At 51.4% G+C, this 24,511-nt stretch overlaps 2 protein-coding genes across 6 annotated transcripts; one reads left to right on the top strand and one right to left on the bottom strand.

Annotated features, from left to right (window-relative positions):
- sema4gb (sema domain, immunoglobulin domain (Ig), transmembrane domain (TM) and short cytoplasmic domain, (semaphorin) 4Gb) lies at nt 1–20,065 on the bottom strand. 4 transcript variants are annotated; one of them, XM_028407614.1, is made up of 16 exons: nt 19,885–20,065; nt 17,823–17,904; nt 13,236–13,463; nt 8,118–8,266; nt 7,907–7,969; nt 7,730–7,828; nt 7,567–7,660; nt 7,358–7,471; nt 6,618–6,772; nt 5,112–5,287; nt 4,517–4,655; nt 4,221–4,443; nt 4,026–4,141; nt 3,070–3,224; nt 2,660–2,721; nt 1–2,519 (listed from the first exon to the last, which is right to left on the bottom strand). In XM_028407614.1, exons 3-16 carry the CDS (start codon nt 13,378–13,380, stop codon nt 1,552–1,554), a joined length of 2,658 nt encoding a protein of 885 aa, XP_028263415.1. In that variant the 5' UTR covers nt 13,381–13,463; nt 17,823–17,904; nt 19,885–20,065; the 3' UTR covers nt 1–1,551. The 4 variants fall into 4 exon arrangements, with proteins under 4 accessions (XP_028263415.1, XP_028263414.1, XP_028263417.1 ...); XM_028407613.1 differs by lacking the exon at nt 19,885–20,065 and adding an exon at nt 19,374–19,475 and having other exon boundaries at nt 17,823–17,907; XM_028407616.1 differs by lacking the exon at nt 19,885–20,065 and adding an exon at nt 19,374–19,475 and having other exon boundaries at nt 2,681–2,721; nt 17,823–17,907.
- On the top strand, nt 19,427–23,953 carry mfsd13a (major facilitator superfamily domain containing 13A). 2 transcript variants are annotated; one of them, XM_028407619.1, is made up of 9 exons: nt 19,427–19,620; nt 20,746–21,007; nt 21,164–21,243; nt 21,483–21,932; nt 22,002–22,122; nt 22,200–22,296; nt 22,472–22,643; nt 22,909–23,102; nt 23,177–23,953. In XM_028407619.1, exons 2-9 carry the CDS (start codon nt 20,840–20,842, stop codon nt 23,416–23,418), a joined length of 1,524 nt encoding a protein of 507 aa, XP_028263420.1. In that variant the 5' UTR covers nt 19,427–19,620; nt 20,746–20,839; the 3' UTR covers nt 23,419–23,953. The 2 variants fall into 2 exon arrangements, with proteins under 2 accessions (XP_028263420.1, XP_028263422.1); XM_028407621.1 differs by having other exon boundaries at nt 19,429–19,579; nt 23,177–23,418.
- The last annotated feature ends 558 nt before the right edge of the window (nt 23,954–24,511 follow it).

The following is a 24,511-nucleotide window of genomic DNA, read 5'->3' as shown; positions in this document are numbered from 1 at the left end:
TCAAAAATAACAGCATGACATCACAGTTCAGAATACTGCAGCCGAGGATCTACATAACACACAGTGTGAGGCATGAGGCAGCAGAGAGGAGGTTTATTTGAACTGAAGCAGCTCAGGCCCACATTACAAATGTTTAACCCTTTAAATTGGACAGTGTGTGTGACTGCAGCTCAGCAGAGGTGTGTCTGGGCTCATGTGTAAACTCAGCATGTGTGGATGTGAGCAGGGAGAGGAGTGATGCTGTGGGGACAGGGAATCAGAGGAGGCAGCAGAGGCGGGTGGAGAGGCTGATGAGAAGCAGGAAGGATAGTCAGGAGAGTTTGATGCAGATCACGGTGTGCACATGTCTCCGTCCCATGTGGACAAACAGGAAGACACGCAGACTGTCACTGCTGCATGATGCAGCCAGGAAGAGGAGGGCCGACAGCCCTCAGAGAGCCCTCCGCCTGCATCCTCTGCTCCTGATTCACCAGGACAAACGGGTCAAACGTTGTGTGGCTGTTTGTACCTGCTGAGCCGACAGAGCGAGCTCCTGTCCTGTGGAGGTGAGCCAAACACTGCGGTCACCGCAGAGCTGTGCTGCTGAGTCCACACGGGGCTCCACGTTTACAAACCGCTCTGTCATGAGTTACACAGTGCTGTTTAATCACAGCGCCGCTCGCTCGGCCCCGTGCGCCGGGCAGGTGTCTGGGAGGCGTTGGCAGGTGTGAAGGTCTCCTCCACGCAGCAGCTTTCCCACTGCAAAGGACGAGCTACAAAACATGGCTGCTCCCGGAAAAGAAAATCTAAAAATACATCATGTGGACAGAGTGTGGACAGAGTGTGGACAGACAGCCGCCGTGTGTGTCTGCAGGCCGCCATGCTCAAACTGTGGAGACCTTAATCCTCATGATCTGCTCCAGAGCTGCAGCGATGGTCAATGGATGGAAGTTTGTGTCCATCTAATGTCAGAATGCACGGATTAAACATGAAGCTCTACAGACTGCAGCATTAAGCTTCACACCTTCACTGCACATGGTGTGTGTGTAGGTTCGGTCGCAGAGAGTGTGTGTGTGTGTACAAAGTGTCGTCATCAGTTTCATTGTGTGATCCAAATGTTGACTTCAAAATGAACTTATGCTAAACTCAGAGCTAAAGGAAGTAACGTGCTGCAGGGCGTCCAGCTGGCACGACACAGCGCTGACGTCAGTATTTACAGGAGGGAGGACAGGGTGGCGTCCCATGAGACGTGATCCGTCTGTGCTCTCATGCACCGGATCAATGATGGCCCAGCAGCACATCTTCACCAGCTCACAGAGGTACCAACGGGACGTTCAGGCCACCACTGTCCCAACAGGACACAGGACACGTTGGACGGATCACCATCTTGGACACGCCTCCAGAGTCTACACTGAGGTAGGTCCATCACCAGGAGACGCAGGAAGCTGCAGATCAGCTGCAGGTGCTCTGACACTGGGTAAATAACAGCAGCATTTCAGACGGGTTCTCCCCACAACAGCTCACCACCGGGTCAAAATAAATAGGAGCGGGACACAGACGGAGGACGCAGTCTTAGATGGAGCTTTCATCAGGCTGCAGGTCCAGCTGTGTGTGTTTCCTCTTCTCCAGGATCCTGTTGAGCTCCTCTGTGAAGGAGTGGTAGAGCGGCGACATGCACTCCGGGTCGGCCTGCCTCAGCAGCACGTAGCTGTTCCCGTTGATCTTCCGCAGCACGCTGGGCAGCGTGGCCGACAGCCCGTTGGCGTAGTCCATGTTGGGAAGCGGAGGCGGCATGGGAAGAGGAGGGGCCGGGGGAGGCGTTTTACACGGCGACATCTGTCCCTCGCCTGGAACTATCTGCAGGAAGCTGTCGCTCAGGTCCCCGAAGGTTGGCACGGAGATGGAGCGGCGGCCGTGGCGGCCGTTGCAGTGGCTGGAGATGGTTTTCAGCTCCAGGTGTGAGCTTCTCTTCCTCTCAGAGGCTCCCAGGACCTGCAGACCTTGCTGGGAGAACTTTCGATTGTGAGGGGCCCGCCTGGTGCAGAAGCTGACATAAAGCAGCACCACAGTCAGCACCAGGCAGAGGCCTCCCAGCACCGCCACCAGAGAGATGTACACGGCCTCCATGTGCCTGTAGGTCTGCAGCTTGGGGCCCGGAGGCAGCGGGGCGGGGGGCGAGGGCAGGGGCTGCTCGGTGGGGCTGCTGGTGGAGAACACGGCCAGGCTGGACACTGTGGTGGGGACGGTGGTGGCTGTGGGCTCCACAGGGAAGTACGGATCAGTGTGAACCCTCACTGTGTAAAGGTAGACCAGGACCGACACCGAGTTCTCCACGGCGAAGCAGCGGTACGTGCCGCTCTGCTGGCTGCGAGCCCCGATGATCAGGAGGCCGTCTGTGCCCACACGGTAGCCTGAATTCAGGCCGTATCCCTGCAGCTCTTTGCCGTTCAGCGTCCAGCGAGGGGTCGCCAGGTTGGAGCGCAGTTCACACTGGAGCAACACGTCGTCACCTGACATCACAGAGCGCCTTCGATGGACCACTGAGGACCGAGACAGAGAGAGAGAGAGAGGAGAGCCAGGGGTCAGGTCCCCAAGGTCACCATCACTCCACTCTTTATAAGCACTTTAACACTGTGTGTGTGTGTGTGTGTGTGTGTGTGTGTGTGTGTGTGTAACACACCGTTTCCTGAGTTCTCCTTACAGCCTCTGACCCCTCTCAGGATATCCTGCGTTAGATTTGACCTGAAACAAAGGTTTTGAGGAAAATTAAAGACTTTGATGAAGAGGAGGAGACGCTGAGACACGGAGACCTCTGAACACTCACAGGATGATCACAGCTCATATTTATTCTGCTGGATGAACTAATCCAACGATCACTGTCAAACAGGCTGATGAGTCCGCAGCAGGAACACAGATTAAGATGTCTGCTACTCACTCATGCAGAGCGAACGAGGAGAGGCACAGCCTGAGTGCAGCCTCATTGATTTAAGAAGTTATTTTCTGATTTTCCAAATGTTTCTGACCACTTGGGGGCAGCAGAGCGAAGGTGTGAGGACACCTGTGTGATGGATGTGAGTGTGTCTCACTCACCTCTGTGTTCGTGCAGATATGTCCACACACACTCTGCCGTCCCAGCCGCAGAAGGGGTCCCTGGCAAACACACAGTCGTAACAGGAAGTGTACCTGCGGCAGGTGGACATGGGAACCTGCACGACCGCAGAGTGGGAGCCGACGTAGATCCTCCTCTGTGGGGAAAGACTGGAGTTCATGCCTCTGTGTGGGCAGAGTGTGTGTCTGTGTGTGTGTGTGTGTCTGTGTGTGTGTGTGTGTGTGTCTGTGTGTGTGTGTGTCTGTCTGTCTGTGTGTGTGTGTGTCTGCGTGTGTGTGTCTGTGTGTGTGTGTGTGTGTGTGTCTGTGTGTGTGTGTCTGTGTGTGTCTGTGTGTGTCTGCGTGTGTGTCTGTGTGTGTGTGTGTGTGTCTGTGTGTGTGTCTGTGTGTCTGTGTGTGTGTCAGTCTGTGTGTGTGTGTGTGTGTGTGTGTGTCTGTGTGTGTCTGTGTGTGTGTGTCAGTGTCAGTCTGTGTGTGTGTGTCTGTGTGTGTGTCTGTGTGTGTGTGTCTGTGTGTGTGTCTGTGTGTGTCTGTGTGTGTGTGTGTGTCTGTGTGTGTGTGTCTGTGTGTGTGTGTGTCTGTGTGTGTCTGCGTGTGTGTCTGTGTGTGTGTGTGTGTCTGTCTGTCTGTGTGTGTGTGTCTGTGTGTGTGTGTCTGCGTGTGTGTGTCTGTGTGTGTCTGTGTGTGTGTCTGTGTGTGTGTGTGTGTGTGTGTCTGTGTGTGTGTGTCTGTGTGTGTGTGTCTGTGTGTGTGTGTGTGTGTGTGTCTGTGTGTGTGTGTCTGTGTGTGTGTGTGTGTCTGTGTGTGTGTGTCTGCGTGTGTGTGTCTGTGTGTGTGTGTCTGTGTGTGTGTGTGTCTGTCTGTCTGTGTGTGTGTGTGTGTCTGTGTGTGTGTGTGTGTCTGCGTGTGTGTGTCTGTGTGTGTGTGTGTGTGTGTACCAGCACTGATGATAGGACCATGCTCTGGATGGGCTGCGGCTTGTCAAACAGCTGCAGCTCCTCTATGATGTGCATGTCTCCGTCCACGTCCACGGCTCTGTGCAGCCACCCGTCATCTAAAAAAAAAAAAAAACCAAGATGGCGTCCTGTCACTGTGAGCGCTGCGCAGCTGCAGATCCACTGACAGAAACTCACCTGTTCCCAGGAACAGAACCGTGTAGGTGTTCCCGTCCAGGCCCGGCTGCTTGTGCACGGCCACCTTCACGTAGTTGACGCTCCTCTTGAACATGAGCGGGCGCACGCCGATGGGGTGCAGCTGCTTGGCCATGAGCGGGTGCCTCCTGGAGAAGGTGAGGACGTTGTCTGGGAGGTCTCTGGATGAGTTGATGCCCTGAGATCTGTGCAGATCTGTGATGCACTGCAGAGGAGGACAGGGGTGACATCACTGCCTGCAGGACTCTAACAGCTGAGTGTGCACAGACGAGTCTTACAGATCCGGGTCGCGGCTCTGGAACTTTCCCTGTGTACTCCCTCCACTTTGAGTCCTGCGCCTCCATGTACGGCCCGTCGAACACCTTCTGAACATCGGCGAAGGCGTACTGGCACACGGCAGAGGCTTTGATGTTCTTCCTGGAAGAATGAAAGATTCATTATCAGATCAGATTTCACGTCCCACCCTGACAGCTGGACGCTCGCCTCACGGATCAGCTCGTGCTGAATGGACGTGTGGGCGTGGCGTCACTGAGACACCTGGGACAGAGGTCCAGCAGCAGGAGCTGGCAGTGTGAACCCAGCCTTAATCCTGATCCCTGAGGGGGCGGGGGGTGAGTAATGAGGGGAACATGTCTGCGTCGCATTCCTCAGTCCATTGTGAGTCCTTTGTGAGTCTTCAAAGGCTTCAGGTGAGTGAAACCAGAAGCTGCTGAGGAGTCAGACTCACCATTGATGCACGGCCCACACAGGTGCACGAGGAGGACTGATCACATGGCCCCCGCAGGGAAAGAAGCAGCACGTTTAAACTACAAACTACTAAAGTCCCCCAGAGAGAGGACGGCTGTCAGCAGGTGTGTGTTTGACACGGCTCACCATTCCAGGCCGAAGACTCCGTAGAAGACGCTGCTCTGAGCGTCCCGGCCCCGCAGCACGAACACGTCTCGCAGGATGTTGAGGTGCAGCTCATACTCTGGGACTGAACAAACCATCCGGGCCTTCAGGAAGGACGTCCACTTCCTCTGCAGCGTCCTCTGACCCCCCCAGTCCGTCTGCAGAGAGAGGAGCAGACACAATCACCACAGGAACAACAGGTGAAAGCTGCTTCCACCAGAAGACACAGCTCCACCTCCTGCTCCCACCTCCCACAGGAGCTGAAAGAACACCCCGCATTTGGAAAGAACTCATTTGTCAGTAGCTCGGTGTGGAGCTGAGAGGACGCGGCTGTCCCTGTGGAAGAACTCTGATTACAATCACTGTCACTCAGAGTCCAGTCAGGGTCAGTGGGCTCAGCTCTGTGAAGCTGCGCCTGTGGGGACGCGATGCACACTCTGAACAAAGACGTGTGCAGCTGCTCAGACTCTAAGAGCACTGCTCCTGCACCTCCTTTCATGTCGTCCTGTCCGCTTTCTATACAAATAGGTCACGATTGGCTGAAGAGGACGACAGCTCAGAACCAGCTCGTCGTCAGTGGGCCCAGGCCAGAGGCTGCTGCCAGGCCCTCCTGGTATCTGTGGATCTGTGCGGCTGCCACGGGGCCGAGCTGGGGGCCAGCTCCACATGTGCTGCTGCTGCTGTGGCCTAGTTCACTCTGAGTGATCACACTGACAGCACCTCATTCTGAGAGGAGCCTGTGAACGTCCCTCAGAATAACACGCAACATGATGGATCCACAGCTACATCCACCCACTGACGGAGGAGCCACAGCTGCTGTGAAGGGTCAGAATAAGTGACGCTCACCTGACGCACCACCCTCCATTTCTATTGTCTCTCATTCAGTCAGGCAAATGCTCACACAGGCCGAAGAACAGCTGAGGCTGACAGAGAGGCTAACTACAGCTAGCATGGGGGAGGAGAGGAGGAGGAGGAGGAGGAGGAGGAGGAGGAGGAGGAGGAGGAGGAGGAGGAGGAGGAGGGGGGGGGGGAGGGAGGAGAGGAGGAGGAGGAGGAGGAGGAGGAGGAGGAGGAGGAGGAGGAGGAGGAGGAGGAGGGAGGAGAGGAGGAGAGGAGGAGGAGGAGGAGGAGGAGGAGGAGGAGGAGGAGGAGGAGGAGGGAGGAGAGTAGGAGGAAGAGAGGCCTTGAGCAGTGGCTGCTGGGCATGCTTGTCTAGACCAAGGATGCTGATCGCGAGTGAAAAGAGGTGAGAGGGGAGAGAGCGGGGGAGGAGGAGGGTGATATGGCAATAAAGAGGGTGGCAGCGGGTGGAGGTGGAGGTGGAGGTTTTTTGCCCGGCAACAGCGATGAGAGCCGCTGCTTCATTCAGCACTGGAAGTAAAGGAGAGGACAGAGGCCGGCGGCACACCGTCACCCGCCCACACTGTAATCACTCTGTCAACCCTTCCCGACGTCACACACACGTGTCCGTCAGTCGCCGGCTCTCACCTTGCAGACTCGGGCCACCCGGGACACCTTGGTCTGGCTCGGGTAGGCGATCTGCTCCTGACTCCTCTCCGTGAAGAAGAAGTAGATTTTGTCATCATCACCGATGGAGCTGTTGATGCTCTCCTTCATCAGCACCGAGCCCACGAAATCTGCCTCTGCACACACACACACAGAGAGACAGACACACACACAGAGAGACACACACACACACACAGAGAGACACACACACACACACAGAGACACACACACAGACACACACACACAGAGAGACACACACACACACACACACACAGAGAGACACACACACACACACAGAGAGACACACACACACACACAGAGAGACACACACACACACACAGAGACACACACACAGACACACACACACAGAGAGACACACACACACACACACAGAGACACACACACAGACACACACACACACACACACAGACACAGACACACACAGAGACACACACACACACACACACACACAGAGAGACACACAGAGACACACACAGACACACACACACAGACAGACACACACACACAGAGACACACACACAGACACACACAGACACACACAGACACACACACACACACACACACACACACACACACACACAGACCTATTAGCAGCCTGCCATGTGTCTCCTTGGAAACTACAGAATGACTCATCAGTCAGAGCTGCAGTCACACTTTTTATTCTTTGTGTCGTCTGATAAAACAAGTGTTGGTTTGTTTACCCAGAAGCCAGCGGGTGGGGGCCTCCTCCGTCCTCAGGGTGGGGAACGGGAAGTTTCTGCGTATGTCCGGCGAGCTGCGGAACTCGTACTGAGAGGCGGAGAACATCTCACCATCTGAGCAGCACATGACGGGAGAAGCAGATGAATGAGTGCTGGTCAGCATGGCGGAGATGCTCCTCTCTGAGCACGCTCACATCACGCTGACATACCTACGAGCAGGCCGGTGTATCCTTTGGCTGGGTCGAACGGACACCTGTCTCTGCCCTCCTCAAAGCCCGAGGACAAGCTGAAGCGCTCTGCGTCCTGAAACAGAACACACAGGTCTTCACTCCTCCTCTGTCTCCTACAGGTGTGTGAGTGTCTGTCTCTTACTATGTAGGCGCAGAGCGGCCTGAAGGCGTTGGTCCCACACACGTACAGGTGAGTCTCGTTGTAGCGCTGCAGGAAGCGGATGTGGTTGTAGCACTCGGTCTGCAGAGGGAAACACACACAGAGGAACCAGGTGAGCCAGGATGACCCACGCCTCAGGACTATGTGCTGGGAGTGTACCTGATTGTCTCTGCCTTTATTCAGACACTGCTTCTTCTGTTCAGGCGAGGCGTCCCAGTCAATCTGCAAACAATGGGGGGTAATAAGGAGGTGAGCTCACACAGAAGACCTGGAGAACACAAAGGGACTGGTTCAGTCTGCTTAAAGCTATCATTAGTGCTCTGAGGAACCGGGAGGCGCCCTGCTGCCAGGAGGCGTGGCCGACACTCACCGTGAGGTGTGCAGCTGTGGAGATGTTGGAGGTGTTCAGAGCAAACAGAGCTCCTCTGCCTCCCACGTACAGCAGCCCGGCCTCCTGCTCCAGCAGCAGCGCGCTGTAGTTCTGAGACGAGCCGGTGAAACGAACGCAGCCCGTCAGACCTGTGAAGAGGCAGAGCGACGGGTTAATGATGCAGGCGTCTCCTCTGAGGCTCAGACCAGAGGGCCGGCTCCACCTGGAGGGTGGAAGCCCAGCACATACACAAACACAACCCACACCGTTTTATCTTTTCTTTATTTACCTTCTAAGAGTTTCTGACACTTCTGGATCAGCTCAGGCTAAAGGAAGGGAGGACAAGATGGAGGACAAGATGGAGGACAAGATGGAGGACAAGATGGAGGACAAGATGGAGGACAAGCCGAGAGAGAGAGGAGCTCTGTGTGGAAGCCATCCCCCCCTGGGATTAACAAAGTATTTCTGATTCTGAAATCTACCAACAAGCCCGTTCTCCACCCACAGCCTGCAGGAGCAGCCCGAGTCTCTCACACAGTGAGCGTGCCCAGTGTGGGGCTCTGCCACAGATCTGGATGGTGGGGGGGGCGCTGGAGTGATTCCTGAGGAGGCAGGAAGTGGGGAAGGGGCACGGGGAGGCAACATTTCAGGGCATCAGCAGGAATCGTGCCCCAGTACTGCCAAGTCACATCATCATCATCATCATCATCATCACCACCGCTGTGTGTGACAGTAAGTGGGCCAAACACTGGGACCTCAAAGTAAACTGGGTGTTTTCAGGGACTGATGCTCGGTCTTTGAGACATAATAACTGTCCTGCTGCACAGACGTGTGAATGCAGCTCGGAAACGGGGGCAGGTCGCTCTGCTGCTGAGAGGCGGAGGAAAGGAGGACATGGTCTCCTCCTGGGCTGTGGATGAGCTGCCTCTGTGCTCTGATTAATGTCTGAGAAGTAAACCTGACACAGAGAAGAATGCAGAGAGAACAGCTTTTATCTTATTGCATGTTAATTGTTATATGTTCTTTGTATGCACCAATCACTAAGGCAAATTCCTAGTAATGTGAACCCCCTTCACTTACATGGCAATAAACATGATTCTGATTCTGATTCTGATTCTGTCATCAAAGAACAACAGGACGCTGAAGGTCTCAGCACAGCACCCCCGACTCCCCCGACTCCCCCTGAGCTGAGTATTCATGTTTTATCCACTTGCTGTTTGTTTGTTTGAGTCAGACGTCTTAAAGGTGTGAATTTCCCTCTGAGACTGTAGGGGGCGCCTAATGAAGCAATTGAGATCAAGCAGCTGAGAAATGAAGCCCCAAACTGCAGTTCCTCCGGTGTCCACTAGAGGCTGGCTCCAACAGCGAGGCGATCCTCACAGACAGATGAGCCGGCTAGCATACAACAGGTTCTCTGAGGTCTGACACAAAGTTTACAACAACAATAAATCATCATCAGAACCGGTGCTGACTGTGTGGACAGTGAGTCTCTCTGCATGTTAACACAACAATAACCAGTAGAGTTCCCCAGCATCACATGGAGGCGTCTTCCTCCCCACATGACTGTCTGTGTGTCACATGGACATGACAGAGGACCACAGGCTGAGTCAGGCTGCAGCGTGTCCCACTTCCTCCCTCCTGGTCCTGGCCCTGAGAGCCAGGCCGGCACAGGTCAGTGCTATCATAGCAGCTCTGTCTTCACTCCAAACAGCACCGAGATGACTCCGGCGCAGCCTCACAGAGGTCAGGAGGTCAGCGGGATCCGTTCTAAAAGCTGATTATTCGGTCTTATGGTTTGTTTGTGGTGTATGATCACAGCATCAACACAGAGCCAGCGTCACCGAGCTCCTCTGATGCTGCCGAAGGTCAGGACACGTCAGGGCGGTTCATGTGAAGGGTGGGTGACACAGCAGGGTAACACACACACACAGGTAGCCCCATCACACACACAGCGACGCACAGCGCCCTCTAATGAGAACACTGCATTCTGTGAAGTCATGTTTAAAGTAAGAGAACCTGCGGCCTCGTGAGTCAGCTGAGAGGAAGCCTCGTTTCTCTCTTATAAAAACAGCAGAGCCGCAGCGAGAAGGACAGCGGGGGCGCTGCGTGTCCCCGGCCCCGAGGCCACCGAGGCGCAGCGACCTTCACGAGTGACGGCCGAGTGAACGCCACACACTGAAGACACACACACGTGAGCATGTGGAGGAAAATACTAACACACAGACAGGAAGTACAAAACCTCTACACAACCATCTGACTTCATACAGCTCACACACACACACACACACACACTGAAGACACACACACACACACATGATGTGATTTGGTGCGAACTCAATGTGGAAAGTAAACAGAGCGCTGAGGTGTGCCAGAGACCCTCTGAGGCTGCTGGCTGGTTTCTATTTACTGTTTACCTGTTGTAAGTGTGTGTGTGTGTGTGTGTGTGTGTACAGAGGTCAGAACACCATCAGTTTTTCCTCACACTCTGACTTCACACTTGTTTCACCATCATCAGAGAGAGTGAAGACATCTCTGTCTGTGAGTCAGATCTGTGTGTGTGTCTGTGTGTGTGTGTGTGTGTGTGTGTGTGTGTGTGTGTGTGTGTGTGCGCCCACACTGAGCAGGTGGCGCTGCCAGAATGTGCTCAGACATGTTTGTACTCTGTAAATCCACTGTCTGTTTGTGTGTGAGTTGTTGGAGTGTGTGTGACTTTCTGTGTGACTCACTGGTCACTGGACTCACAATGGAGAGCATGTGACACACACACACACACACACACACACACACACACACACACACACACGTGCTGATGAGAATATCTGGGGACAAACGCTGGAAGCAGAGCCTGACTTAAGTCCTTCAGACAGTGTCAGAGCTGTCAGCTGTGGGTCCACATTATATAATCTGTGTTTCTTTACACAGTCACGGCTGCATTATGTAAGCACACACACGCCTGACAGTCAGTGGCCTTCACGCTGCTTTCCACTGGAGGTTCACCTCTTCTGCAGCAGTGAGCATCCAGTCCACACTGCGCTCTGTGACCCACCGCTCAGCGGCTCGGCCCATTCAGCATGTGAGTGGTTTCTGGCAGTAGCTCTACTACACTGGCTGATTTATCTGAATGATCTCGCTTTGATTATGAGCACAAATGTCACAGAAATCACTCGTTTGTATTACGTCCTCACACAGAAACCCTGGCAGCGACACAACGCCGTTTTTAGAGTTAGTGTCAGAGCCAAACCTTCACCGGGCCTCCGCTCCACCAGGGAGACAGAGCAGGAGGAGAGGGAAGACTTTCATCTCAGAAGAGACACACACACACAGAGGCTCACACACACACACACACTCACACACACACACACAGGCTCACACACACACACACACACACACTCACACACACACACAGAGGCTCACACACACACACACACTCACACACACACACACACACTCACACACACACACAGGCTCTCACACACACACACACACACTCACACACACACACACAGGCTCACACACACACACACACACACACAGGCTCACACACACACACACACACAGGCTCACACACACACACACACACACAGGCTCACACACACACACACACACACACAGGCTCACACACACACACACATACACAGAGGCTCACACACACACACACAGGCTCACACACACACACACACACACACAGGCTCACACACACACACAGTGCTCCTCCAGGTCCTGCTGGTTGTTATCAGTGAATCCCTGTCAGCCTCACATCAGCAGCAGGACGTGATCAAAGCGTCCTGAGGTCTCTGTGGGTCCAAGTGTCCAACACATGCAATGTCCCCACAGACACCAAACACAACAAATGCTGTCCTCTAAGATCGAGGAGTTCAACAGCTTCAGCCTTATCTGAGTGGATGGTGAGTAAATCATCACAACAACAACAACAACAACAACAACAACAACAACAACAGCACTTGGAGCCAGCAGGAACCCGCTCAGTGTGTCAGCAGACAGCTTACAGTGCATCAATATTTCACAGCAGCATTACTTCAGGTCTGGTGGCAGGACGCAGACCTCACAGGCTTTAACCAGGTCTCAACAACACACAGACACACTGCAACAGCTGTAGCTCTGTACAGTGATGGAACATTCACATGTACATAGAGGTAGTTTGGTTATAGAGCAGCTCGTGCAGGCAGCAGAGCTCTCTGTAAAGGACTCAGCACCCCCTCACACACATCGGTGAGGCGGGCGCTGCCTGACGGAGTGTTTTACATGCATGTCCAAACAGCCTCCCACACACACACACAGGGGGCTGTGAGACTGATGAAATGCATGCTGACACACGTGCACAGGCTGCACTCTGACATGCACTCACATGCTTTCCCTGATGATCAGGAAGTAGGTCAAGGACAACTTCCTGCTGGGGCCAAAGACACACACACTCCTGTGAGGGTGGAGCTACAGCACAGCAGCCCTGAGGCCAGAACACCGGAGAGCCACGGTGCCGCCGGCTTCAAGGAGGCCTAATGAACCCACCACTCTGATGAACTCTTCAGAGCCAGCTCTGACAGAGCATCATCAGCCTGAGCTCTCTGCTTAAGAAGGCAGCTCGCAGCTTCCTCCCGAGTATCATCCCACACTGCAACACTGTGAGCAGCCGCTCTGACACTGCACCGCAGAGCCGGCCGCTAATAATACCCGTCCTCAGAGGCCTGAGGAGGAGGACAGGGAGAGGGTGGAGGGGCGAGAGTCGGGGTTCCCTTCACACCTCTGATGCAGTGACGGGAGGGGAAAGGTGGTGATGATGTGTGTCCACTGTGTGCAGAAACAGCCATTCAGCAGTATTTTCAGGTGTGCGGCCTCCCGTCTATTGTTTCATTAGAAGTGTTTGCTGAGCCGTGTGATCTAGGACAGGGCATGAGAGAGGCCATTAATAACTCCGAGCATGGAGGAGCTGAATTCAGAGCCAACTTCTGAAACTGTGCCACTTCCTTAACGGCGGGGGGAGGAGGCGAGCGCCAAATAAGGACACAGAGGTGGGGGCGTACACGTGTGTGTGCACGGACTCATCTAGAACACAAGTTCTCATCACGGAGTGTTCTTCGTCCCCCCCCCCCATACCCTCACCTTTGGAGAAGACCGTCATCCTGGGAGTGACGTCCAGGTCGAGGGACGGGCTAAAGGGGAAGGCCCACAGCTGGGACGGCCTGCTGAGCAGCATCCCGAGCAGCAGCAGGAGCAGGACCGGCTGGACTGGCCTCTGCTGACCCATGTTCACAGGTGTGAGTCCACACGTCTCACCGCTCTCAGGTTGTTCACAGACGAGCTTCAGTCCCGACAGGAAGCAGAAAGTGTCTGTGAAGGGAAAGAAAAGAGAGTGAAAGAGCCGAACAGACTGACGGAGCTTCATGTCTCACATCACACATCCTTCACTGAGACACTGTGTGTCGGCCTGGAGCAGAGACACAGAGACTTATTGATACGTATCGTCACACTCTGATTACAACCAATCAGCCACAGAGAGTGTCTGAGGTGCTGCTGCATGAAGAGCCCTGACAAAGTTCTGAGTTTAATACCGCCCGCTGTGACGTGGTGCTGCAGCACAAAGATCCAGCTCTTAATTAGCCGTGTGCACACTGGAGCAGCATGATGGATAATCTGCAGATTAGGCGCCGTGCCATCAGCACAATCTCCGGCTGGCTGCCCGCTCTTCAGGCTCTGTCACTGATCACAGGGTCAACACTGTGAATCCTGCTCTGCAGCGCGGCGACACCGGAGGATTCCCGGCCTGCTGCTCTCCCAGCATGCAGCAGTGTGGGGCTGGTGACCTCTCTGTTAGCAGTGTGGGTGCTGAGCTGTGAAGCTGACCTGTCAGATGACCTGAGATGGAGACACAGGCCACCAGGAAACACTACACTGTATGTGTTTATGGCTCAGAGGAGTTCCTGACTATCACCATGCTGCAGCATCAGATCTGCAGCTTGATGGCAGTGTGCATCATTGATTGATTGTCCATGATTAATCAATCAGTGTATTCTGACATTAGATGGACATCAGTCTGAAGATGTATTGACATGTATCGATCACATGATCTCATTCCCACTGATAAACTCATCCTAACATTGTCATCACTCAGCATCTGTTAACGTGAGTTGACTTGACTGAACCATGAGCAGCAGCATCACAGGGGGTCAGAGGAGCAGCCATACAAACTGACCAGACTGACATCACAGCAGGAGTCTCTGATCAGTGCTCTGCCAGGAACACACCTTTTGTTGTCTTCTTCTCATCTGCTGCCCCCACACTGCAAGCACACAACTGTCATCTGTGTGTGTGTGTGTGTGTGTGTGCCACACTTAATAGAGCATGGGGAAAGGTAAACACACCTGCTTGGACAGCACGCCACACAGACATCAGGCTGTGGACAAACTCAGCTCTATTGATCAACAGCATTCATCCAGCATCCTGAACGTTAACCAATGTAACTAACAGCACCGAACTAAGAATGTGACAGATCAACAGATGATTTATATTCCATTATGATGGCAGAATCATTGATCAAATACACACACTGCTGTTTATAACACACACTGCTGCTTATAACACACACACTGCTGTTTATAACACACACTGCTGCTTATAACACACACTGATGCTTATAACACACACACTGCTGTTTATAACACACACTGCTGCTTATAACACACACTGCTGTGTATAACACACACACTGCTGTTTATAACACACACTGCTGCTTATAACACACACACTGCTGTCTATAACACACATTGCTGTCTATAACACACACTGCTGTCTATAATACACACTGCTGCTTATAACACACACACTGCTGTCTATAACACACACTGCTGTCTATAACACACACTGCTGTCTATAACACACACACACTGATGCTTATAACACACACACTGCTGTCTATAACACAAACTGCTGCTTATAACACACACACTGCTGTCTATAACACACACACACTGATGCTTATAACACACACACTGATGCTTATAACACACACACTGCTGTCTATAACACACACTGCTGTCTATAACACACACACACTGATGCTTATAACACACACACTGCTGTCTATAACACAAACTGCTGCTTATAACACACACACTGCTGTCTATAACACACAAACGCTGCTGTTTATAACACACACTGCTGTCTATAACACACACACACTGATGCTTATAACACACACACTGCTGTCTATAACACACAAACACTGCTGTTTATAACACACACTGCTGTCTATAACACACAAACACTGCTGCATATAACACACACACTGCTGTCTATAACACAAACTGCTGTCTATAACACACACACTGCTGTCTATAACACAAACTGATGCTTATAACACACACACTGCTGTCTATAACAAAAACTGCTGTTTATAACACACACACTGCTGTCTATAACACACACTGCTGTCTATAACACGCACACACTGCTGTTTATAACACACACTGCTGTCTATAACACACACTGCTGTCTATAACACACACACACTGCTGTTTATAACACACACTGCTGTCTATAACACACACTGTTGTTTATAACACACACACTGCTGTCTATAACACACACACTGCTGTTTATAACACACACACTGCTGTCTATAACACACACACACACTGCTGTTTATAACATACACACTGCTGTTTATAACACACACTGCTGCTTATAACACAAGCTGTTGTTTATAACACAAACTGCTGCTTATAACACAAACTGCTGTCTATAACACACACACACTGCTGTTTATAACACACACACTGCTGCTTATAACACACACACTGATGCTTGTAACACACACACTGCTGTTTATAACACAGACACTGCTGTCTATAACACACACACTGCTGTTTATAACACAAACTGCTGTTTATAACACACACTGCTGCTGTTTATAACACAGACACTGCTGTCTATAACACACACACTGCTGCTTATAACACACACTGCTGTTTATAACACACACTGCTGCTTACAACACACACACTGCTGTTTATAACACACACTGCTGCTTATAACACACACTGCTGCTTATAACACACACTGCTGCTGTTTATAACACACACTGCTGCTTATAACACACACTGCTGTTTATAACACACACTGCTGCTGTTTATAACACACACTGCTGCTTATAACACACACTGCTGCTTATAACACACACACTGCTGTTTATAACACACACACTGCTGTTTATAACACACACATACACACACTGCTGTTTATAACACACACTGCTGCTGTTTATAACACACTCACTGATGCTTATAACACAAACACTGCTGTTTATAACACAGACACTGCTGTCTATAACACACACACACTGCTGCTGCTTATAACACACACTGCTGTTTATAACACACACTGCTGCTTATAACACACACACTGCTGTTTATAACACACACTGCTGTTTATAACACACACTGCTGCTTATAACACACACACTGCTGTTTATAACACACACACTGCTGCTGTTTATAACGCACACACATACACACACTGCTGTTTATAATACACACACAGATGCTTATAACACACACACTGCTGCTGTTTATAACACACTCACTGATGCTTATAACACAAACACTGCTGTTTATAACACAGACACTGCTGTCTATAACACACACACACTGCTGCTGCTTATAACACACACTGCTGTTTATAACACACACTGCTGCTTATAACACACACACTGCTGTTTATAACACACACTGCTGTTTATAACACACACTGCTGCTGTTTATAACACACACTGCTGCTTATAACACACACACTGCTGTTTATAACACACACACTGCTGCTGTTTATAACGCACACACATACACACACTGCTGTTTATAATACACACACAGATGCTTATAACACACACACTGCTCCATCCATAGAGAGATTACTCACACAGTAGGATGAGTGGGGTGCAGACATGTGTGTTCTACTTTTAACATCAAATGACACAGAAAGAGTTTTCTAATACAGACACTTTGTCAACGTCTGGATGGAACACAAGAGAAATAATCAGAAAAGTCTATTAGGAGAAAAGCTGGGACACAAAGTCAAACTGAATCTGGTATATTCCAGCATCAGTGTGAATGAGGGAGAGCACAGAGCCTGTCTGAGGATCAGCTGAGCCATGTTTGTGGTCTGTGTCTTCATGTGCACTTTAAACCTCTGTATGTTATTCATAAAGTTCAAATAAAGCTTTTGTTTTAAGAATCAGTTAAACTGAGCTGTATTTAAAATAACACACACCACTGTGCCCACGCTGCATTAATGACTAATGCTACAGTGGGTTCATTTGTCTGATCACAGTCTGAATGCAGCGGTTCTGAGTCTGAACTATTTTCACCAGCGCAGCATTGATTAGGAGCACATTAATCGATCATTACCGGTATTGCTGAATCTCACGGATCAGTTTAAAGTTTTGCTGCGTGTCTGCTCCCCCCTCGGAGCCCTCCTCCTCCTCCTCCTGTCGCTTCACTTCACTTTTAACAATACGAGCAGTCCACGCGCGCTGCGCACCGAGCACCTCCACCCATGCGCACCTGTCCGACCAGGACTGCAGCAAAACAGCAGCGCGCGCTCACCTTCACCTGAGTGAGGGCTCACGTGCGGAGAGTGGGGGAAAGGTGGGAGACACACAGACAGCGCGCGGAGAGACTGAAGGGAGCCACTCACCTGCGTGATCTGTCCTCTGAAATCCACTCGGTGCGAGTCCGAGATGTCCTCCACGCGACGGAGCGCCGAGCTGCTGCTGCTGCTGCTGCAGATACCCAGAGATCAGAGGGAGGCTCCCCCCACCACTGACTCACACACACACACACACACTCACACAGACACACTCACACACACACACTCTAAATGAATCCTTTCTGAATGTAACGTGTGTATTTGGCTCAGCCCGTCTCTGTCCTGTCACATTAGAGCTGCACACTTCTTTATAAATATTATGATTATGAAGCTTTTAAGGTGCCCCCTGCTGTCTTTCAGTGTGTGAGCGCCCCCTGCTGGACACAAAGTGGATGCACAATCATCCAGAGCAGTTTAAATCTAGGCTCTTTACACACTAACTGTTTTTGTGCTGCACGCTTGTGAATCTTGTAGAGTTATATAAACACAATGACACGTGTCTGTGTGTGTCTCTGTGTGTCTTTATGTGTCTCTGTGTGTCTTTTATGTCTTTGTGTGTCTTTTATGTCTTTGTGTGTCTTTATGTGTCTTTGTGTGTCTCTGTGTCTCTGTGTGTCTCTGTGTGTCTCTATGTGTCTCTGTGTGTCTTTATGTGTCTCTGTGTGTCTTTATGTGTCTCTGTGTGTCTTTATGTGTCTTTGTGTGTCTCTGTGTGTCTATGTGTGTCTTTATGTGTCTCTGTGTGTCTTTATATGTCTCTGTGTGTCTTTATGTGTCTCTGTGTCTTTTTATGTGTCTTTTATGTCTTTGTGTGTCTCTGTGTGTCTCTATGTGTCTCTGTGTGTCTTTATGTGTCTCTGTGTGTCTCTATGTGTCTTTGTGTGTCTTTATATGTCTCTGTGTGTCTTTGTGTGTCTCTGTGTGTCTTTTATGTCTTTGTGTGTCTCTGTGTGTCTCTGTGTGTCTTTTATGTCTTTGTGTGTCTCTGTGTGTCTTTTATGTCTTTGTGTGTCTCTGTGTGTCTTTGTGTGTCTCTGTGTGTCTTTTATGTCTTTGTGTGTCTCTATGTGTCTTTGTGTGTCTTTTTATGTGTCTTTTATGTCTCTGTGTGTCTTTATATGTCTCTGTGTGTCTTTGTGTGTCTTTATGTGTCTCTGTGTGTCTTTATGTGTCTCTGTGTGTCTCTATGTGTCTTTGTGTGTCTTTATATGTCTCTGTGTGTCTTTGTGTGTCTTTTATGTCTTTGTGTGTCTCTGTGTGTCTTTGTGTGTCTCTGTGTGTCTTTTATGTCTTTGTGTGTCTTTTTATGTGTCTTTTATGTCTCTGTGTGTCTTTGTGTGTCTTTATATGTCTTTGTGTGTCTTTTTATGTGTCTTTTATGTCTCTGTGTGTCTTTGTGTGTCTTTATATGTCTTTGTGTGTCTTTTTATGTGTCTTTTATGTCTCTGTGTGTCTTTATATGTCTCTGTGTGTCTTTGTGTGTCTTTATATGTCTCTGTGTGTCTTTATGTGTAATGATAACCCTGACCCTCTATAAATAAAGTGATTAGAAAGTGATGATCGATTTTATATCAGCCATCCATGTATTCATTGTTGTACTTCCGGGTCGTGGCCGCTGGGTGGCGCTGGTCCTCCCCGCCGTCTGTCTGCTGGTAAACCTCTACAAACCGACTACCGACGTCACCGCCGTGAGTAACCGACTGTAGCCGTCATGACGTGGTCTGTGTGAGGCACAGCTGGTTCCGTTTAACGTCCCACCGACCCACACGCGCTGCAGCCTGCCCGGTGAACGGCTCCGGTCGTCGGTACGTGGCTCCTCTCGGCGCCCTTTGTGGACGCGCTGCTGGTAGGTTGGTTTATTTCCGGTCAAACAGCCTGCTGTCGGTAACCAGCTAGCCGCTAGCAGCTAATAAGGCTAGCCAGTGCTAGCTGTTAGCAGCAGGGCGTTAAATTATATTTCAGTCATAAGAAGATTCTAGTCGATCAGCTGCTGTGTTCGATATGACTGATAGTGTAAGTCGAACACGTTCAGTTTGTCAACCCGCTGATAAGTTAGTTATTGATGAGCTAATTGGTTGATTCTTAGGAAGCAGCGCCATGTTTTTATTACCGGGAAGTCTCTCGGTCTCTGGGTGTTTCTCCTGCAGCCGCCTCAGCAGCTCTCCGTCCAGCTGCCCGCACACGGTCAGCGCGTCTCTTTCTGCGGATTTGACTAGTTTATAAAGTTTAATTGTGCAACAAGTGACGCATGCTCAGCTCAGGTGGGTCCTTCAGGGGGGCGCTGAGCCCCACGGGTGTTCCCGGCTCAGTGGACCTGAATGGGATATCTGTAGATGCTGTCTCGGCCTGTTGCCTTCCACCAAGCAGACCCTGCTGATACGGTGAGATACATCTGTGTCAGAGATGTGATAGAGCCGCCTCAGCACCTGGATCTGATAGGAGCGCGGTTTACTTTCATAAAGGGGACCAAGCTGCAGGTCCTTCCCTCCTAGATGAGGGCGAGTCAGAGCCTGTGGTGTGAAGCTGTAGAGTGAGTTCTTCTCCTGAGGAGTGTGTGTGTGTGTCTGTGTGTGTGTCTGTGTGTGTGTGTGTCACAGGAGCTGGTCTTTGTCTCTGACGTTGATGTTCTGTCTCAGGTCGGTGCTGAATGTGACGCCTGAGCCTGTAAAGAGGTTCACATGACTTCTCTTTTGTTCTGTGGCCTTTTTATGGGGACAGTGAGATCAGTGTCTGAGGAGTGGCACACACACACACACACACACACACACACACACACACACACACACACACACACACACACACACAGGGCTGGGTGTGTGCCCACAGCCTGTAATGAGTACTCACTGTCCACAGAAGCTCAGGCTCTGTGGACAGAGCGGCAGGAATGTTGATATTCTTTTGGCTCGCTGAGGTTCACTTGGTGGATGCAGCAGGAACGTCTGGTTAAAAATGTCCAACTGTCCTTTCGCAGGCTACAATGAGGCGGTGACCCCGGGCAGCCAGGCCGTGAGATGATTGCAGCTTGGCTCAGAGAAGAGACGCAGCACAGCGACTGAGACGTCAGAATGGGCCGGAGCGTCTGGGGCTGCTGGCAGGGCCTGGTCTCTACTGCGGTGCTCTACGGCTCGCTGGCCCTGTTCACCTCCATCCTCCACAACGTGTTCCTGCTTTATTATGTGGAGACGTTCGTGTCTGTCTACAAGATTGATAAAGTCTCCTTCTGGGTGGGAGAGGTGAGTGCAAAGAAGACCTGGACTCTGTTCTTAGGTCTTACAGTTCTGAGTGCATCTGTGTGCCATGGTAGGCCTGTAGGGGGCGCACACGGAGCTCCCTGCAGCCTCAGTTATTGGCTGCTGGTTGTAACACGCTGGCCCTCTGCTGCTCCACAGACGGTGTTCCTCCTCTGGAACAGCCTGAACGACCCTCTGTTCGGCTGGCTCAGCGACCGCTCCTTCCTCAGCTCTCCTCAGTGAGTGTCTCCATCTTCCCTCCGTCACTTTGTTTCTCACCCCTGACACCAACATCACACATCACACATGCACGCCCGGCATCTCAGGGAAGAATCTGCTATCAGCTGCAGTGATGTCAACACGCTCGGCCAATCAGGAGCTGCCATCTGTGCCTGCCTCTCTGTGTGCTGTGACTGCTTTCTGTCTTTGTTCTTGGACAGCAGCAGGTTTCTGAAGCGTCTCTTGTGTTTGGTTCCAGGTCGGGCGCTCAGATCACGTCTCCGGAGGTGGTGCTGAAGCGCCTGAAGGCCCTCGCCACCGGCGGCCCCCTCTTCTCGCTGTCCTTCCTGGCATTCTGGGTGGCGTGGGCGAGGCCCGGCCTGCAGTTCCTGCTGTGCCTGTGCCTGTATGATGGCTTTCTCACCATGGTGGACCTGCACCACAGCGCCCTGCTGGCCGACCTCGCCGTGTCCGCCAGCGACCGCACGCGCCTTAACTTCCACTGCTCGGTGTTCAGCGCTCTGGGCTCCCTCTCTGTGTTCCTGTCCTACTCCTTCTGGGACAAAGAGGACTTCTTCTCCTTCCGCCTCTTCTGTGTAACTCTGGCAGCTTTCTCCATCCTGGGCTTCTTCCTGGTGTCCCGGATGTTACAGCGGCGCTTCAGAATGGAGCTCCGTCCCAAACAAGACGAGGGGGCAGCTTTGAAAGAGTGAGGATGGAGACAGGATGTCTGCTTCAGCTGTCGTTTCTCCTGTCTGACCGTCTCCTTCTCTTGCAGGCTGAGTGTCGGCCACGCTCCGCTTACACACCCAGAAAAACCCGTCACCGTCGGACAGTATCTGAAGCAGCTGTCCAGACAGAGGAACTTCATGTGGTTTGTCTCGATGAACCTGGTCCAGGTGGGATGTGAGCTAACATGTGGTCACTGTTTCAGGAAGCCTTCACTACAACCAGGGTGTATGTTCCTCCTCTGCAGGTGTTTCACTGCCACTTCAACAGCAACTTCTTCCCTCTGTTCCTGGAGCACCTGTTGTCTGACAGCATCTCTGCCTCCACAGGTTCTCTATTACTGGGTAAGACGCGCTCACTCAGCCCTCACAGGTCCAAGTAGTCAGGAAGAGCGGGGTCAGAATGCACAGCTGATCAGCCCCGGAATGATTTTCATTCCCTGTTTTTGTTCTTTTCCTTTGTTTTCCTGCTGCTTCCGTTCTCTATCATTTAACGTGCCTGTGCTTTGCTCCCACACAGGCATCTCTTACGTTGCCCCCCACCTGAACAACCTGTATTTCCTGACGCTGTGCCAGCGCTTCGGCGTTTACCAGGTTATCCGCTGGCTCTTTATGCTCAAGCTGGGACTTAGCGTGGCCATGCTGCTAGCAGGGGCTGACCACATTTATCTGCTGTGCATTTTCATTGCTAGGTATGGCCACACACACACCGGCACACACATCAGGGCTCAGATGTGTGACAGTCTGCGCTTTTGTTTGCTTGTTTTTAACACTTCCTGACTGCTCGCCACGTCTGCCACGGAGCAGAGGGGGAGGAGCTACCAACCAGGTGTTAGACTTTAGACCCGGGACAGATCACAGCATCACCTGCTGCTGCGTTTTGTATTTAATGTGGCACAACCTCAGCCAACTGTTAACGAGTGTGTGAAGTAGAACCCTGTTCTCATCCATCTTCAGTAACCGCGTGTTCACGGAGGGAACCTGCAAACTGCTGAAGCTGGTGATTTCTGATCTGGTGGACGAGGACTTTGTGGTGAACCGGCGTCAGCAGGCCGCCTCGGCTCTCCTCTTCGGGATGGTCGCCCTGCTGACCAAACCAGGGCAGACGTTTGCGCCGCTCATCGGCACCTGGCTGCTGTGTGCTTACACAGGTGGGGAGCTCGTTACTAAAGGTTAGCCTCTGTGTGTGGACGCGTCTCACTCATGTCCGGGCTCTCCTCTGCAGGTTATGACATTTTTGAGAGGCAGCCAGTGAAGGAGTCCGTCCCCGACGTTGCCTCCAGCTCAGGGACTCCACCTCTGCGCCTGGGCTGCTTCTACATGCTGGTGTTTGTGCCCATCACCTGCGCCCTGCTCCAGCTGGCCGCCTGGTCCCGCTTCACGCTGCACGGTCGCAAGCTGCAGGGGATCAAGACGCTCCGGCAGAGCGCGCAGCACGGCCACCTCATCGACGTCAAGGCCATCTGAAGTGAAGCTGCACACAGACACTTTACAGGCGCTGCTCGGTCTTTGCTCTGCAGCCTGTAGGAACCAAACACACCAAGCTGCACATCAAAGACTCTGGAAACAAAGATCTGCCTTATTTTTATATGGAGATATGAAACTATATTTATATTTGAACTGAACACCAATCAGTCCTTTGGATGTCCGTGGACCAACGTCTGAGCCGCCTTCCTGCAGCTTCAGCCTGATTCTAACAACAACGGGTGGCGTGATGAAGTGGAATAAACTCAGTGCCATAGAACCTGCATGAATCTGCACTTCAGACTCTTTTACAGTCACCTGCCAGTTTGATGTTAACTGTTTTATAACTTGTCCAGTATTGATGATGTTTTTGCACAAAACTGCCATGTGTCTGTGTACTTCTAACATTCTGATCGTGACTGATGATGAAGATGATGATGATGGCCGCCATGCCATCATTTCACTTTTGTAATTTTTCCAGGTTATTACAGAGAGTGTGAAACACTGATACAAATAAATCTTTTGTGTTGAAACCAAACTGCCAGATGTCTTTTTACTGCGACGCCTGGAGCCGATAAACTGACGTAACTGAAGGTAAAATAAAAATCATTACTAATGACCTGATACAATGAACCCTAACTAAATGTAGCCCTAACTCTGTGGTCCAGGCAACCAACGTGTTCAGCAGTTTGACCAGAGCCAGAGTTTTACTGTGACGTGTGAATTTGACACGTCATTATCTCGTGGTCCCGCAACTCTCGCGAGAATATGTGTAATTCATAGAATGAAGCCAGAGCAGCGCGGCTCTGAATGAAGCAGGAAACAACGTCCATGTTCTTCATAACGAGCGAGGCTGTGTGATTAGTTTGAGCAGCTCTCCTGTGCATCAGAGCTGGACTGAATGTTTGGATAAGTCCGCGCACAGAAAAGCTCCCTGAAAACGCGGAAGTAACAGGAGGAGGACCTCTCGCTGTCGCACCTCGTAGTTTCACTGAAGCACTTCCAAAGGCTTTTTACTTGTTCCTCATCTAACTTCACATTATTAGGTTAATTAATCCAAGTAGCTGTTGGTTCCATTTTGCTGAACGGACGAGTT

This window comes from Parambassis ranga, chromosome 6 (genome assembly GCF_900634625.1).
Source record: "Parambassis ranga chromosome 6, fParRan2.1, whole genome shotgun sequence".
Taxonomy (NCBI): Eukaryota; Metazoa; Chordata; class Actinopteri; family Ambassidae; genus Parambassis; species Parambassis ranga.
This window is presented reverse-complemented; position numbering and strand designations above follow the sequence as displayed.